This window comes from Cetorhinus maximus, chromosome 5, assembly GCF_964194155.1.
Source record: "Cetorhinus maximus chromosome 5, sCetMax3.hap1.1, whole genome shotgun sequence".
Taxonomy (NCBI): Eukaryota; Metazoa; Chordata; class Chondrichthyes; order Lamniformes; family Cetorhinidae; genus Cetorhinus; species Cetorhinus maximus.
The window spans coordinates 111,819,587-111,838,136 of record NC_135883.1 but is presented as its reverse complement, the minus strand read 5'-3'; the positions used below and the strand labels follow the sequence as shown (position 1 = coordinate 111,838,136).

General features: G+C 42.2%; 1 protein-coding gene across 1 annotated transcript in view; it reads right to left on the bottom strand.

Moving 5' to 3' along the window:
- me1 (malic enzyme 1, NADP(+)-dependent, cytosolic) overlaps positions 1-18,550 on the bottom strand; it is a 493,779-nt gene that overhangs the window by 88,270 nt on the left and 386,959 nt on the right. Inside the window, exons 8-9 of the mRNA XM_078542316.1 lie at positions 10,603-10,700; positions 9,347-9,460 (exon numbers count right to left, since the gene is read on the bottom strand). Coding sequence (XP_078398442.1) covers positions 9,347-9,460; positions 10,603-10,700 — 212 coding nt within the window. The remainder of the gene's footprint in view (positions 1-9,346; positions 9,461-10,602; positions 10,701-18,550) is intronic.

Genomic DNA, 18,550 nt, shown 5'->3' with positions numbered 1-18,550 from the left:
ATTATATTAAACACAGCAGAGTGAATTGGGAATAGTAATTCCCATTAAAGCATATAAAATGCAAGTTAGCCAATATATGATATTCTCAGACAATCATTTGTCTGCAAGGAAATAAAAGGTACATCCATATAGTCTACTATTATGAATGCCCTGCCCCATTGGGAGGGCACACCAACCGGAGGCAGGGTTTATTGAGGTGGAAGAGATGGGAACTAGTCGAGGGAGGCTTCATCAATTTCTGGACTCATGAATGCTCACAGGTTCAGGTCAAATAGGAACTTCCTGATCATCACCAACAACCTCATTCCTAAGATGCTCTTTGCTGATGGTTGCTCCTTACACACCAAACTCACAAGGACATCCAACCACAACTTGACTACTTAACTTGCTCACGTGCCACAGTATTTTTGCCTAACAATTGTTACAGACAGGCGAGAGGCAAACTGAACTTCTTTATCCTTTTCCCTATAAGCAGAGGTGTTTTTGAATTATTTTTAAAGTAGGCTGTGGCATCTTTTCCTCAAACCCTCAGTTTGTGTGGTCCAATTTTATCAGTAACACGCAGCAAGCTCGCATTATGATTAACTCAAGGAGGTTAGGTTTAATTCACATTGAAACCCAGTGGGTTGGGGGGTGGGAATTGTTCGCAACCACACACACACACACACACACACACACACACACACACACACAAACACACACACAAACACACACACAAACACACACACACACACACACACACACACACACACACACACACACACACACACACACACACACACACACACACACACACACACACACACACACACACACACACACACACACACACACACACACACACAGAGTTTTTAAAACTATGGATAACAATAAGAACCACAGAAATGAATATTAGTTCATAATTTCCAGAGTCCACAATGTCAGAGGGTGTTTCCTTTATAGCTGAGTTCAGATGAGTTTCTGGTTGGAGACAGCAACACGGAAATCCTTGAAACACATAACGATGCAGCACAATGGGGTTTCTGTGGTTAGACAGCTTGGCAGGTGATGATCAGAGACTTTTAAAATCAAACAGGCATCGAGAAGTTGAGAGATGGTGGCTGGCTGCTTCCTTAGCTGGGAGACCTGCTAGAGTTCTTTCCAGTTGGTTTTAAGTCAGCAGACTGAGTTGGGAGGCTAGAAATGTAATATTAAAATGGTCCAAAAGGCTGGAAACACGGGGTCATGTGATACGGCCCATTAATGATTAACTGCATCCTCATAAGCAGTTTCTGTGCTTCCGGCCAAAATCCACTGTTTCCTTAGGAGGAAAACGGTGGCTGTTAACAGTTATTCATAGTTGTAAGGGGTTCCGATGAATGTCTTTGTTATAATCCTGGCTGAGGGGAGTCAGTTTGTCAGTTAGTCATCTAGCTTTGTGATTATAACATGGCCTTACAATGGGGTGTGAGATTCCACAAGGATGAGTCTGGAACTCTTTGTCCTTGTAATCTCTGTTGGAACCTCCCAGAACAGATGGCAATCTTCTGAGTCATGTGACATGTAGCAGCCATCTTGTGGTTCAGAAAAAGTCCATTTTAAAAATAGCATGTGAAGGAATAAAGTCTGTACACAGTTTGGATTTCTTTCATGTCTTATTGATATGTCACAATCAAATTGTAAAAATACAAAATTTAAGGTTCAGACCATGTGTCGTCACCCATTCAACTCCTGTGGTTACAATCAATAACATACCATTTAACATCAGGAATAAATTCTGCTGTTTGATAAAATTCTCTCAGAGTTTTAACTGACAAGGGTACCACTCACAATGGCAAGTCTAGGTTTGCCTCTTTGGCAAACTTGAGCAGAGACCATCAGGAGCAAGGAGTCAGTCAACAAAAGTCACTATATCCAAAGTTGCTCATTACCCCATTGTATAGACCAGTCATGAATCTTCTTCTGCTGTCACATGAAGCAACTTGATCATTTCCACATGCACTGTCTGCAGTGTGTCACAGACATCAATAAGATGCCTAACTCTAATGTTCTCAAAAGCTATAACAGAACTGGAGAGGGTAAAAAACAGTTCAGTTAAACTGCTCTAGATATGTTGCTCGCATGACCGACTGTGGAATTCCCAAAATAGCCTTCTACGGTAAGCTGCAATCCTGATATTGTGCAGATTTGGGCTATAAAGGCATATCTTAAAATCTTGTAATAATCCCCTGACACCTGGGAACACGGGTCACTGACAGACCATAATGATGTCTGCTTGAATGAATCTGAGACTATAAGGTCGTAAAATCTGGTTGCCAAATGTCTGGGACATAAAATGTCTCATCTGGCTTCTAATGCTATATATGTGGGCATCTACAGCTGGATACTTCTCTGATCAGCACACCCACAATAGCCAAAATTCATCTGGTGACTTGATGGGAGACTCCATCAGGGCTCCCACCCTGTCAACGTTAATCATAACTTGGAGGAAGCTGAGGGAAGTAAGGACATTGAATTCCTCCACCAAGTATATTCTATGTTAAATGAAGGTAGCTCAAGGATTACCACCACTGACTGAACTAGGCAATTCGTGAACGACATAGATGCCAGACTAAGTCTGTGTTTACTGGTGAAGGAACCAACAATGAGGGAATATCCTACATTGTCCTAGCTAATAACCTATCTGCCACAGATACAGCTGTTATAATTCTTGTTCATCTTCGATGCAAAGATGACCATGTTCATCAGTGGGGAGACATTTAGGAGACAGTGATCATTGTATTATAAGGCTTTGGACCACGGTAGAAAAGGAAATGGACAATCCAGAGTAAGAATAATTAACTGGGGGAAAGCCGACTTCAATGGGGCAAAGAACGGAGCTGGGCCGCTCAGGCTATTGCTCCCAGTGAATCCACAAGTGCTTCTATGTCACTCACCCATCGCCACAGGACTTGTGACAGGTAGATAGTGGATGACAGGTGATAGAAAGATGATAAACATGACTTCCATGTGAATTGGATCACAATGAGGGAGAGGTGCGCTTCACCAGCCTCTCTCTCACAACTTGACCTATCTTGGCCCACTGGCAAAACAAGCCTAGACAGCTGGGATAGATCCAGATGTAGTGGGTGAGCAGGACGTCTTTTGTGCTTTGTCAACCTTTACATGTTCCACAACACGGTGCTGACCCGCCTTCAAGACAGTTGGACCTTAGATTGGTCTCATCCACCAGGTCTGCCAGAATCAGTCTTTGCAGCATGCCAGGGTAGGCAAATACTCAAGTCGCAGAGGGTAGGAGATCCAACAGCTACCCTCACCTGGTTTAGCCCGTCCGTTGTGGTTTACTAGGGTGTGGCTCACATGCTAACAACTACTTGAAGCCACAGGTAAGAGCTGGATGAAGGCACTGGCCAATACAGATGAGCCACTCCAAAGAATTTTTCTGTCCATGAATTGGCCAATGTTGCTATCAACCTACCTGAGAAAGTTGCTACCCCTCCCTTACACTGTTCAGCTATTATAATAGCATTGGCAGCAATGAACACTAAAAGACCTATGGAAGATAAAGATTTGCATCCACAGCGAATACATCCTACAACAGATAGTGCGGTACTACCTTCCAGTTTGAAAAGGGTGCGGAGAGCGGCAGGGTCTTCAGTTTGAAAATGGTGAAGTCGGGGAACAGAAAAAAGCAACTGTGATGTCACAGGAAGCTAGTAAGTTGACTGGCCGGTAAGTGCTCAGTCTAAAGGACAGTGTGTGAGAAACCAGCTTAGGACAGGCGAGTTAAGGTAGATCTATAAATAAAAACTAAAACTTTAAAATAAAATAAAAAATTTGAAAACTTTAAAATTAAAACAAAACTATATTTTTATTGCTTTTTTAATCTTTAAAGTAATTTAAACAAACATCTGAAACACATACCTTGTAGCATAAAACCTTTAGTTGTCAGTGGTACGAGCATTCAATAAACACAGTAAATTATAGCATTCATAGGAAGAAAGTAATTAAAGTAAATTAACTAAATATCATAAGTTAGAATAGCGGGACATGTGTTATGTTGCAGCTGTGAGATGTGGGAGCTTGTGGATGTCAAGACGATCCAAGGCAAGCACGTCTGCAGGAAGTGTAAGCAGCTTGAGGAATTCCAGATCAGGATTATTGATCTGGAAGCTGAAATGCAGACACTGCGCAACATAAGGGAGGGGGAGAAATACCTGGATACTTTGTTCCAGAAGATAGTCACACCTCTTAGGAGAGGGTCATCTGTTTTGGTCAGTAGTGAGGAACAGGAGGATGTGACTGTCAGTGAGGCAGGTAATGGGACCGAGCAGACAGTAGGGGAGGAATCTCAGGCTTTGCAATTGTCAAACAGGTTTGAGGTGCTCACAACCTGTGTGGATGAAAACGGAGTCTGCAAGGTGGATGAGCTGGCTGGCCATGGCACTGTGGTACAGGAAGCCATTCAAGCAAGGGGAGGAAAATGGAATGTAGTGGTAGTATGGGACTGATGCTGCTCTCTGCAGCAAAGAGCAAGAGTCCAGGCGGCTATGTTGCCTGCCCGGTGCCAGGGTTTGGGACATCTGCTCAGGGCTGGGGAGGAACCTGCAGTGGGAGGGGGAGAATCCAGTTGTCATGGTCCATGTAGGTACCAATGACATAGGTAGAACTATGAAAGAGGTTCTGCAAAGTCAGTATGAGGAGCTAGATATCAAATTAAGAAGCAGAACTTCAAAAAGGTAAAAACCTCTGGATTATTACCTTAGCCACATGCAAATTGGCATAGGGCAAATAAGTTAAGAGAAACGAATGTGTGGCTGAAAGGCTGGTGTGGGAGAAGCGGGTTCAGGTTTGTTGGGCAATGGCATCAGTACTGGGGAAAGTGTACCGTTGAGATGGTTTACACCTGCATCATGCTGGGATGAGTGTCCTCGCAAATCGCATAACTAGGGCAGTAGAGAGGGTTTTAAACTAAATAAGAGGGGTGAGGGATTAAGCTTGGGTAGAGGTAGTAAGTCAAGGTGTAGAGTCAAGACAGGAGAGCAAAATATGAGAAATGAGGGTTAAAGAACGGCAGGAAGAGACACAGAGAAAAAACCTAAGAATACATCAACAGTCAAGACTAGATGTTACAAAGGTAACAAAAAGACAAAACTGAAGGCTCGGTATCTGAACGCACATAACATTCATAACAAAGTAAATGAATTGATGGCCCACACTGAAGTACATAAATATGATTTGATAGCAATTTTGGAAACATGGCTCAAGGACGACAATGATTGGGTCCTTAATTTGTTTTTATTCATTCCTGGGATGTGGGCATCACTGGCTAGGCCAGCATTTATTGCCCATCCCTAATTGCCCTCGTTCAGACAGCTTTTTTAACAATCAACTACATTGCTATGGGTCTGGAGTCACATGTAGGCCAGACCAGGTAAGGACAGCAGATTTCCTTCCCTAAAGGGACATTAGTGAACCAGGTGGGTTTTTACAACAACCAGCAATGGTTTCATTAGACTTTTACTTCCAGGTTTTTATTGAATTCAAATTCTACCATCTGCGTGGTGGGATTCGAACCTGGGTCCCTAGTGCATTAACCTGGGTCCCTGGATTACTAGTCCAGTGACAATACCACTATGCCATCACCTCCCCGTCATATTGAACGATACATGACATTCAAGAAGAAGAGGAAGCTAGGTAAAGATGGAGGGGTAGCACTGTTAGTCAAAGGCGGCATTGGTGCAATAGTTAGAATTTTTTTTCCTTTTAGCCATCATGGCTGGATTTTGCATAAGCTTGTCCTTCATTGTTACAGGAGCCAAACTAGCTGGAAAGTTTCCCAATATGGTGGCAATGGCTCTTTTCAAAAGCAGAACATGCAGAAATGGCAGTGCAGTGCTGAAATAGGCTACAGCTTCAAACCAACAATTCCCCACACAGCAACTTCCTGATCTCAATCATATCATCCGAGGAAACAGGACTTGCCTATTACCAATTTTGGTAATGAAACCCTTTGGGTCATTTCCTCCTTACTACATATTCAGTCCCAAAGCCTTCAGTTTTACTGAAGAGCACACTGCCATCTAGCCCAAGTGTTCCTCCAGACTTGCAGTGTTTGCTGACTTGATTCAGTACTATTTGTAGCCCGAGGTATCTTTGATTCAGGTGACCCAGTTAGAGATGATCTTGGTTCAGATCATCAGGATGTAGAATCGGTTTGGACGCAGATGAGGAATAGAAGGGGGAAAAAGTGTATAGTGGGAGTGGTCTACAGGCTCCCCAACAGTAGCTAGGAATGGACAAAGTATTCAAGAGAAAATATTGTGTGCTTGTGATAAAGGGACAGCAATAATCATGGGTGATTTTAATCTACACGCAAACTGGAAAACTCACATTGGCAGTAGTAGCCTGGATGAGGAGTTCTTAGAATGCTTTTGAGATGGTTTCTTAACCCAGCATGTTCTGGAACCAACCAGAGAGCAGGTAAAATTAGACTTGGCATTGTGTAATGTGACAGGATTAATGACCTCAGAGTAAAGACACCCCTAGGTAGCAGCGACCACAACATGATTGAATTTTACATCCTGTTTGAAAGAGAGAAGAGCGGGTGTAAGACTAGTATTTTAAACTTAAATAAGGGCAACTATGTGGGCATGAAAGCTGAGCTAGCTGAAGTGAACTGGAAAACTAGGCTTGGGGATAGATCAATAGAGAAGCAGTGGCAGATATTTAAGGGGATATTTTAGAGTATTCAGAATAAGTACATTCCTACTATAAAGAAAAGTTCTAAGGGGAGGACCCACCATCCATGATTTACTAGAGATGTTAAGGAAAGCATCAAAATTACAATTCTGCAAAGATGAGTGGCAGGACAGATGATTTGACAGAATATAAAGAACGGCAGAGAATGACTACAAGTTTAACAGGGGAAAGAAATTAGAGAATGAGAGGAAGCTAGCTAGAAATTAAAAAATGGAAAGCAAGAGTTTCTACACTTATTTAACAAAGGAAAAGAGTAAGTAAAGTGAGTGTTGGTCCTCTAGAACGATAGTGGGGAATTAATAGTAGATAATAAGGAAATGGCAGAAGAAATGAAGAAACATTTTGCTTCTGTGTTCACTATAGAGGATATAAAAAAAAAACATTCCAGTAATACCTGCAAACAGGAGGTGAACCAGAGAAAGGAACTTGGTGAAAATGAAATCACTAGATAAACAGTCCTGAGCAAATTGATGGAGCTGCGGGCTGGAAAGTCTCCGGGTCCTGATGGACTACATCCTAGGGTCTTAAAAGAGGTGGATAATGAGATAGTTGATGCGCTGGTGTTAAGTTTCCAAAATTTGCTGGATTCTGGAAAGGATCCATCAGATTGGAAAGTAGCAAATATAACCCCTCTATTCAAGAAGGGAGGGAGGCAGAAAACAGGAAACGATAGACCAGTTAGCTTGACATGTGTCGTGGGGAAATTATTAGAATCGATCATTAAGGAGGTTATAGCTGGGCATTTAGAAGAGCTTAAGGCAATTGGAAAGAGTCAGCATGGTTTTGTGAAAGGAAAATCATGTTTAACCAATTTATTGGAGTTTTTTGAAGGACATGTGCAGTGGATAAAGGGGAGCCTGTAGACACACCATACTTGGATTTCCAGAAGGCATTTAATAAGGTGCCAATCAAAGATTATTAGGGAGAATAAAAGTACATGGTGTAGTGGGTAACATATTAGCTTGGATAGAAGATTGGTTGGCTGACAGAAAGCAGAGAGTATGCAGAAATGGGTCTTTTTCAGATTGGCAGGATGTGACGAGTGGAGTCCCACAGGGGTCTGTATTGGGGCCTCAACTTTTTATGATTTACATCAATGACTTAGATGAAGGGAGTGAAGCCATGGTAGCTAAATTTGCAGATGACACAAAGATAGATAGGAAAGTATGTTGTGAAGAAGGCATGAGGAGGTTGCAGATGGATATAGATAGGTTGAGTGTGTGGGCAAAGATCACAAATGGAGTTTAATGTGGGAAAATGTGAAGTTATTTTTAATGTGGGAAAATGTGAAGTTTTTTTTAAATTCATTTACAGGATGTGGGCTTTGCTGGCTGGGCCAGCATTTATTGCCCATCTCTAGTTGCCTTTGTTCAGGGGAATTTCAGAGTCAACCTCATTGCTGTGGATCTGGAGTCACATGTAGGCCAGATTTCCTTCTTTAAAAGAACATTGCTGAACCAGATGGGTTTTTACGACAATCGATAATGGTTTCATGATTCCAGATTTTTATTGGATTCAAATTCCACCATATGACATGGCAGGATTCAAACCTGGGTCCCCAGAGCATTACCCTGGATCTCTGGATTATGTCTCTCTTGTTCTCCTTGGCAAGAACAAAAATGCCGAGTACTACTTAAATGGAGAACGGTTGCATAATTCTGAGGTGCAGAGTGATCTAGGCGTTCTAGTACATGAGTCACAAAAAGTTAGTATGCAGGTACAGCAAATAATTAAGACTAATGGAATGCTATCCTTTATTGCGAGAGGGACTGAACATAAAAGTAAGGATGTTATGCTTCAGTTACATAGGGCATTGGTGAGACCGCACCTAGAATACTATGTGCAATTTTGGTCTCCTTATTTATGGAAGGATGTAAATGCATTGGAGAGGTTCAGAGGAGGTTTACTGGATTTATACCTGGAATGAGTGGGTTGTCTTATGTTGCTGGATAGACTGGGCTTGTTTCCACTAAAAGAGTGAGGGGTGACTTGATTGAAGTATACAAGGTCCTGAATGGCCTTGACAAGGTGGACATCAAAAAGATGTTTCTTCTTGTGGGTGAGCCCAGAACTCGGGGGCACTGTTTTAAAATTAGGAGTCGCCCTTTTAGGACAGAGATGAGGAGAAATTTTTTCTGAGGATTGCGTGACTTTGGAACTCTCTGCCTCAGAAGGTGATGGAGGCGGGGTCATTGAATATTTTTAAGCCAGTGCTAGATAGATTATGGTTAGGCAAGGGAATCAAAGGTTATCGGGTTTAGATTGGAATATGGAAATCGAAACACAAGATCAGCCATGAATGGCGGAGCAGGCCCAAGGGGCCGAATGGTCTGTCCCTGTTCCTATTTCTTACATACCATAGTGCTAAATAGGAAAAGAGGAAGTAACCTAAAATTGGCATCCATGAGGCACTGTTGGCCTTTGTCACCAGAACTGTGTACCAGTACAACTGTAACATTATAACCTGGCACATCCTTCACTTCGTCACTACCATCAAGCCAGTGGGCTGAGCCAAATTCAGTATATAATGCATAGAAGCAACAGCACCAAACCTAATACCTATCCCTCTCATACCAAAATATTTACATGAAGCTTTTGTTTTTACCTGAACAATGAGGCCTTTAGAGTCAACCATCCAAATCTTAGAAAGAGCCTGCTGTCGGGGTACCTTTTCCTTCTCCATTGCCATTACAATGAGGTTTGCTATCCCCATGGCAGCCTAAATTAGGAGCCAGAGGGGAAAAAATCTATTAGAATTAAAAATGTTGAAACCTACTTGTACTTAACTAAACTGCAAGACAGCATTTCAAAATTATAGCTTTTTAAATTAGCTCTGTAATGTTGCTTTTTAAATTATTTTCTCTTCTTCCGATTTATCACTTCTTGTCAGTTTGTCATTGCTTGCCATGCAATGCACCATTTTTGAGTGGACAAAGCGAATGGCAAATTGCTGTAATAATTCCACTCCAAAACCAATGCTTACTGACTACAAGAACAGCACATAGAATTCTCCCTCTAATCTTTGTTCATTCACTGTGGAGAAACACCTGACCTTTGCTTCATGAACTCAAGATTGTGGCATAACTAAAATTATGGTCTCAACATCTGTGAATTTTGGGTACAAAACTGCATCCCGTATAATGCTGCACAGTACACTGGAGATCCAGCAGACTACATTACCTCCATAGCGATTGACTGTTGTAATTATAATTTTAGTTCAGCTGTAACTATTAACCTGGGGTCCAATTTGATGTGAAAACAAATGTGTTTGCATTTTGAAGCTTTAGTACTTTGTGATTAATATGTTGGAAGTATTCCTGAACTTCAACAGATTTCAAATCAAGCCACAATGGATTTGGATCAGCTGTATTAAATGTTTGGGTGCCAGGATACCAAAGACAAATAGTTATAGCAATGTTTGGCCATTTCCATTCACCCAAGCATGGCAGGGGTGTTCAAGAAGATCACAGATATATATCAGTAGCACATTTCTATTCTTTGGACGATCTTCCTAAAGGGGCTTTACTTGGAAGCTACAGGCTTCACAATCTTACACTCTTAATACGTGAACATTTCAATTTTAAACATTCTGCAAAATAAGATTTTTTAAGTCAAGTGGCTATATTGGGAAAGCAATGAAGGGCAACCAGGCTATAGTATAAATTAAATTTACCAAACAAAATTTTACAATGCTTTTGAAAACTATAAATAGTATATTGAACCAATTTGCGAGAGTCACTCAGCCCATCATACCTGTGCCAACTTCATCTTGTAAAATATTTTAATCATGAATAATGAAACTAAGAAAATGTGAAAAGTTAATTCAGGCTGCTAGTTACTGATTGTCACCTGCTGACTTACCGCTCCAGCACCTTGAAATAAGTACTTGTGATCTGACAATTTGTTCCCAATGATGCGCAAAGCTGCCAATAGACCTGCAACAGCCACTGCAGCCGTCCCTAAACAGAAATACATCTATTAATAACCGTAAATATCCAAACGATTGAATTTGAAGCACACGCAAGCTAATAGAGTTATACATTCACTTGTACATTTCTTGTTCAATACTTCAATTGAATTAGGTAATAGTTATATTTTAGAGTATAACTGCAACTTCTTTTAAAAGTTATAAATGTTTCATCTAACAGATGTGAACAATGAAGGGACAGCACACATCCATGGCAATGGTGTTGTCCAAGGAAATCCACTTCTCACAGGTTCTCATTATTCTGAATTTTAACTTGGAACTTGCATAAATCTTCAGCATCTTTACATTTTCTATCATTAGAACACATTATAATTAAAAGCTTCCAATATCTACAACAGTGTAAGCAGTATACTTTAGCCTGGCTAATGCCTACACAGGTCCTGTTTAAAAAAAATCCTCGTGTTACCTGATTAATGCTATTGAAATAAAAACAGAAAATGCTGGAAAAACTCAGTAGGTATGGCAGCATCTGTGGAGAGATAAACTTCTTCAGGGTTAAAGAGAAGTAGACATGTGATGCAATTTATACTGTTTGAGAGGGGGCGTGGAGCAGGCAAAGCAGGATAGAAGGTCAGCGATAGGTGGGGGCTAAGGAGAGATTGACAAAGATGTCATGGACAGAAGACAACAGAAGTGTTAATGGTAGTGGCGAAGAGTAAAGAAGGTGCTGATGGTGGCAAAGAGGTAAGAAAGCAGAATGTGTGAATAGCAGAACAAGGGTCAGCACTGAAAGAACAACATAGAGCCCTTTTTTGGTGGGGGTGGGGAAGGATTAAAAAAAGGGATTTAAAAAGATGGAATTAAAAAAGGGATAAAACAATGAATAAATGAATAAAAATGAAAATAAATAAAAAAATAAAAATACATTTAAAAAAAACAATTAAAAAAGGGGTGAAGATCAAGGAGAGTGTTCATGGTCTGAAGTTGTTGAACTCAATGTTAAGTCTGGAAGGCTGTAAAGTGCCGAATCGGAAGGTGAGGTGCTGGTCCTCCAGTTTGTGTTGGGCTTCACTGGAACATTGCAGCAGGCCAAGGACAGACATGTGGGCATGAAAGCAGGATGGGGTGTTGAAATGGCAAATGACAGAGAGGCCTGGTTCATGCTTGCAGACCAACTGGAGGTATTCCACAAAGTGGTAGTCCATTCTGCGCTTGGTCTCTCCAATGCAGGAGACTGCATTGAAAGCAGCGAATGCAGTATACCAAATTAAAGGAAGTGCAAGTGAAGCGCTGCTTCATCTGAAAGGAGCGTTTGGGTCCTTGAATGGTGAGGAGGGAGGAGATAAAGGGGAAGGTTTTGCACTTCTTCGATTGCATGGGAAGGTGCCGTGGGAGGGGAATGAGGTGTTGGAGATGGAGGAGTGGACCAGAGTGTACCGGAGGGAATGGTCCCTACAGAATGCTGACTGGGGGGCAGGGGTGAAGTGAAGGGAAGATGTGTTTGGTGGTGGCATCATGCTGGAGTTGGCAGGAATGGCAGAGGATGATCCTTTGAATGCAGAGGCTGGTGGGGTGAAAAGTGAGGACAAGGGGGACCCTAACATGGTTCTGGGAGGGAGGGGAAGGGTTAAGGCAGAGGTGTGGGAGATGGGTCAGACATGGTTGAGGGCCCTGTCAACCACAGTGGGAGGGGAGCCTCTGGCACACTGACCTCTACCCTGCAGAGGCTGAGCGCCAACTCTTGGGTAAGGTGCAATACTTTGCCCCTTCCCTCCTCACTGTCCAAGGGCTCAAACACTCTTTTCAGGTGAAGCAACACTTCACTTGCACCTCCTTCAAATTAGCCTATTGCATTCGCTGCTCCCAATGTGGTCTCCTCTACATTGGAGGGGCCAAATGCAGACTGGGTGACCACTTTGCGGAACACCTTCAGTCTGTCTGCAAGCATGAACCAGACCTCCCTGTCGCTTGCCATTTCAACACACCATCCTGCTCTCATGCCCACGTGTCAGTCCTTGGCCTGCTGCAATGTTCCAGTGAAGCTCAACGCAAACTGGAGTAACAACACCTCATCTTCCGATTAGGCACTTTACAGCCTTCCAGACTTGACATTGAGTTCAACAACGTCAGACCATGAACTCTCTCCTCTATCTTCACTCCTTTTTTAATCCCTCTTTTAAAAGTAATTTTTATTTTTTATTTACTTATTTTCATTTTTATTCATTGTTTTATCCCTTTTTGTCCTTTTCCTTAAGAACCGCCCCCCCTCCCCAAAAAAGGACCATCTCTCACTTGTTTTGTGGTGCTTTTTCCACAGAGTGCTGACCCTTATTCTGCTATTAACACATTGTTTTCTTACCTTTATGCCACCATCAGCACCTTCTTTACTCTGTCAATCTCTCCTTCGGCCTCACCTATCGCTGGCTTTCTATCCTGCTTTACGTGCTCCACCCCACGTAAACAGTATAAATTGCATCACATTTCTACTTCTCTTTAGCTCTGAAGAGTCGTACGGACTCGAAACGTTAACTGTTTCGCTCTCCACCGATGCTGTCAGACCTGTTGAGTTTTTCTAGCATTTTCTGATTTTATATCAGATTTCCCACATCTGCAGTATTTTGCGTTTATCTTAATGTAATTGAAATTTGCACTCTAGCTTTTGTTCAATTCATTTTGAAAACTAACTGAGAAACAATTGCTAAATGCCAAAGGAAATATTCTGTCACAATTCAGTGAACAGCATAGATGCATTCTGAAAATCATATACACTTTACATGCTCAGTACAAGTGTCACCCTGAAAATGAGTGTGTGCGCACGATCTGAGCAATTATTCTGGACAAAAATATCATTAAGTCCAGACATTTGAGATAGGCCGAGGCCTTCAAATGCATACTTCAATGAAGGCATTAAATGACAAAAGACAATTCCATTTGCATCTAATCATGTTGTTGCAAGTTTATTTGTTTAATTGGGCATGAGAAAGTTACTGAACAAAAAGGTAGTTGAAATATTTTTGGCAAGTAATTTAAGCAAGTTACGGGGAAACAGTGATACAATGCCAACCAGTGGTCAGGTTGTGCTACTACAAGTTGATGGGGAGGTGTCAGCTGTGGCTCAGTTCATAGCACCCTCGCCTTCGAGTCAGAAGGTTGTGGGTTCATGTCCCACTCCCGGAAAAAAAAAGTCAAGAACTGTGAATGTACTCGAAAGAGTTACAAGTTGATGGGCTTATACACACTATTGGCATTAAAACACGAACATTTAGGATAGGAAAAAAGTTATCACATGTGAGAGAGTGAAAGCAGGAATAAAATTTTGTAGACAGGAAGTATGCATACACAGGATTTTTAAAATAATATAACTAAATGTACACAAATTCAGTAAGGTTATGACATTGCCAGAGAAGTGGCTACTACCATAGTAATATGTCACAGTATGACCTGAAAATAAGTCAATGCACCAGGAGGGCAATAGTTCACCTGGAAAAGCTCTTTTGAATCAGCTAAATCTAAAGAGGAAATTGTGACATGTCTTTTAGCGATTCGATGCCATCAGTTAATGGTCAACAGTCTTAAAATGCTTATTCATTTTCCCCCTTTAACCAAAGGAATGCTTTGTATTTCTTGTACAGTTTTTGCCGGTTATTGGTTAGGAACACCAAAGGGAAACTATGAAGTTAAGTAACCAAACCATCCCCAAATGAAGAAGTTATCAACAAGATTTCACTTTTCGTAACTTTTACTTTAACACAAATTAAAATCAATGTCAACAAAATATAAATTAACAGGCAAATGATACCTCAAATAAAAGGATAAATTTAACTCTAAATAGTCAACACACCAAAAATACATCTCAGTCAATCACAAGCACCCACATCACTCCCTGCAGACATGCAGCACTATGTAGCTACATAGTTCCACAATGTGCTGTTCTTCATCCATGTCGGGTAGGTCACAAGGCCCATCCAACAACAGCTTTCACTTTAAGTCTTACAGGTATGGTTAGCACTACGAACCCTCTCTCCCTCAGGTCACAATATTCCTGATGGTAGAGCTTTCCAGAGTTCCTTTCCAACCAACCAATACCTTGGTTCACTGTTTGGCCACTTCTGGGAAAACAACCAGCTCCTTAGTGTCTCCAAGCTATTCAGACAGCTTTCCAGACTTTAGACCTTTTCAGCCAGCCCACACAGTGCCTCAAGAGCTCCAGTCTTCTTTTCCGCCAAACAGAAATACTGATCTCTTCGCGAGAGAGGTTTGCTTCTTCTCAAGAATTCGGTACGTTCCTCTTTCTGTCTTTGCCTGCTTTCTCTTTGTATCTGCATCTGAGTGCTGATCACCTTCGCCCACACTCTCCTATTTTCTATCCAGCAGTAGCTTCTTTGTCTGTCACCTTGGTGTCTAGCTACACCTCTTTCATATTTTAACTTTCTTCCTGATGGTAATGCTGTCAGGTCAAGGGTCACTGGTCACAGAGCACTATTTCTTATTGTTCAAGAAAATTACAATTGATTTCTTCAGAATTGATGCGAACTTTTAAAAGCCCGTTTCAAATATTCTTAAAAACAATTACAGATTCCACAAGAATTTTAAAGAAACTACAAATTTTCCCCACGATAATACTTCCGGGTCAACTGGGATTCCCTACTTAATCTGTTTAATGTGCACTGTACATCTCAAATATTATCTCTACTCTCTAAACCAGGGGGTCTCAACTGTTTTGCTTCCGAGGCTCCCCTTAGGGTGACCAGATCTCCAAAAGTCAAAACCAGGATACACTGAAAAGCCTTGGGACAGGGTTTCATGATGAGTGACATGTTGGACGACTGATGACAGGAGTCTGGGGGAGGGGCAATTGAAGGTAGGAGGTCATGTGAAGACATCTTGCGGAATATGTCCGGTCAGAATTGGCAATACTATAAGACACCCAATTATTGAAGGCAACAGTTATGAGCCACAGATATTTGTTTCAATTACATTTTTGTCTCATTTTTTTAAACTAACCAAGGCTTCGTTTGTCACAAGATCCCAGCCAGAATCCTCTATTCCACTCTAACTTTACTGGGCAATGCACAAAGACCAATCTCCATATAAAAACCTTGTTTATTTTTATTTGCATACTGGGTTCCAACAAGTAGGCGTTTTCAGCCAGAAGCTGGAAACACACCCCAAGAGCAGGAGGTTTTGTTTGCACCCAGAGCCGCAGTCAGGAAAGCACGTGATCTTTTAAATGAGAAGTTTGTTTGAACGTGTCAGGGCTTAACCCAACTTTCCTGCCACCTTTCTCAGCACTGAGTGGTAATTTACCAATGGACACAGTTGACTACCTCATCAAGTGTGGCTTGTGGGTTGGCTGATGCTGCAGTCAGTCTTCTGGCTGATTCCCTCCTGGCTCTGGTAGTCTGAGAGAAGAATTTCTGCGGATGCGGGAGCGTCCTGGTGCAGCCGCTCAATGGTCAGTGAGTGGGCAGCATTCTGATTCCCACAGTGCAGTACAAAGCTTTTTTTGGGGTTTGCTGACAGTAAATGGAATGTAAGGGGTGGGTTAAAGGGGAGGGGACTCAAGGGAGCTGAAACCCAGGACATTTGAACAATTTGGAGAAAACTGTCAGGACACTGGGACGTTTAGTGAAAAACTAGGACAGTCCTGACAAAACCAGGTCATGTGGTCACTCAAGCCCCCATCCTTTGTCATAAAAAAAATCACAGCCCCTGTAAAACAACCCACATACTTCACTGTATAAAAACTGGTTTTACAATTGAACATATATTGATTAATTTTATTTTGCGAAACTTGTTGCTGCTCAGCAACAATTCTGTCAGGACGTGGAGATATCTTCAAATAGAAAGCATACATGGCATGCTCAAAGTTCGTCCTGGCTCGATCATGTTTTAAGTTAGCAGACTGCCACCCTAATGGTGGCGATAACAGGGGAGCAGGTGGAGAGTGCCACTGCGAAGTGGGTAGGGTGCCACTGAAGCTGATAGAGTGCTGATGAGACGGGTCTAGTGTTGTTGCTGGCTGTGCCAGCATTGCTTCTTCCTTTGTCCATTACTGACAAGATGAGTGGCAGGCACCTGCTGAAAAGCTGTTTCTTTGGCAACACTGTGCTGGGACCTGATGAGCCTTTTGAGGCCAAGCAACAATTTCCGGTTCCTCAGGCCCTGTGCAGGTCCAGGGGTTAGTGATACTGTGCTGTCGAGCAGTGACTATGGGCTGGATGGTAATACTCTGTCCCCCGAATACAATAACCTTTGGGGATTAGCATTGCATTAACTTTAAACTGTCAAGAGTGGTAGAGATAGTGAGCCTCTAGCAGATCCCTTGACATTTTGTGCAGACACCTGGGATTGAATATTATGAGGTGGGGAGGCACAAGATGGCTCTTCCCCCGCCACAAAAGCCAGCATGGATCTGACCCACTCTACGCTGGTCTGCCCTGCATCTATAACACGCTGTGGGCAGGCTAAATAAGCAGCTAGTGCGACATCTACCCCTGACTGGTGAGGAAATCCCACCCTTGGAAGCTGCTGGCCAATCCGATCAGTGCCAGCTGTGCCAAGAGCATGTTAGTGGTCACTGCCATGACTGCAACAAAGGTGGCGGCGGCCCATGGATTCCAGGAAACAGGCAAGCCTGGGGTCTTGGGAAGGGAGGATCTGAGTAGGTGAGAGAGTGGGTGGGCTGGGGGGAGAAAAAGAGTGTGGTGGGTTTAAGGCAGCCGGCAGGTAGGAAGAAAGGGGGGGAGGGATTTCTATCTTGGGGGGCCACCCCTGCCCCAATCCACAAAGGGCAGCACTTGAAGATAGAACGCCCCCTCCTTTCATCCAGCCCTTTGAAGAATTTATGTTAAAAAATTGGGCTGCCCATTCCCACCAGACTGCCCACACCAACCGTTTTATGGTGTAGGCAGCATATTAACATCAGGGTCAATTGACTTGGTAACAAGCCTAATTGACCCTTGATTATCGATTTAAATATGGCGGACAGGCTGCCGATTTCGGCGCCTGCCCGTATTATGAAGGTGAACTCGGGGGTGGGTGGGAAGGCAGGGGAATGAGCACCTGCCTTATTTTACGTGCCCCCCGCCAAACGAAAACACACCCAGTGGGGGCGCATAAAATGCAGCCCCTGGTTGAGAGCCCCTGCTCTAAACTAGCCCTGCAGCTTGGGTCACCAGCAAATGGAATAATTTATTGACTCTCCAGTCATATTATTTACTACTGTAAAAAAAAGAGTTCTCACAAAAGATGTCTATAAACATTATGGATTACTTTAAGTTCTATTTACTTTCTGCTTTGAGCTGCAGAATTAAATTTCCAAGACAGTATATTCCTTTAAATTCAAAGTTACATAATTTGGATAATCTGTCAATTTGATTTTCTCTTCCACAAATTAAAATAGTCTTTTCCATTTAAACTTAATTTGAATTTTTGGATAATTCGATTTTTTTTTAAGCAAACACCACCACCATCACCAAATTAATAAGGAGTTGACTGTTTCGCTAACTGATGTGCTATTATTCCAATAATGGTAATCTTATTTAAACATCCCACATCTGGGACTTTATAAAACACCTTCTGGTATTCCAATGAAAGTCTGTCCCCTGCATAGTCCTCCTTAACAACCCTAGTTACCTCCTCAAAGAATTTCAATAAATTCATGAGGCATAACTTATCATTTCTAAAACCATGCTAACTTCCCTTTTCAGGCCTCTAGGCCTTTGGGATACGACAGCATCCCTTAACATACTTCAACATTTTTCTACTTCCTAAGTTAGGAGCTTCACCCCTTGCTCACTAATCTCAAAGCACATTCCACTAGTTCCAGATATCGTATTGACACTTAAGTAGCAATTTTACAACGAGGGCTGCAGACGT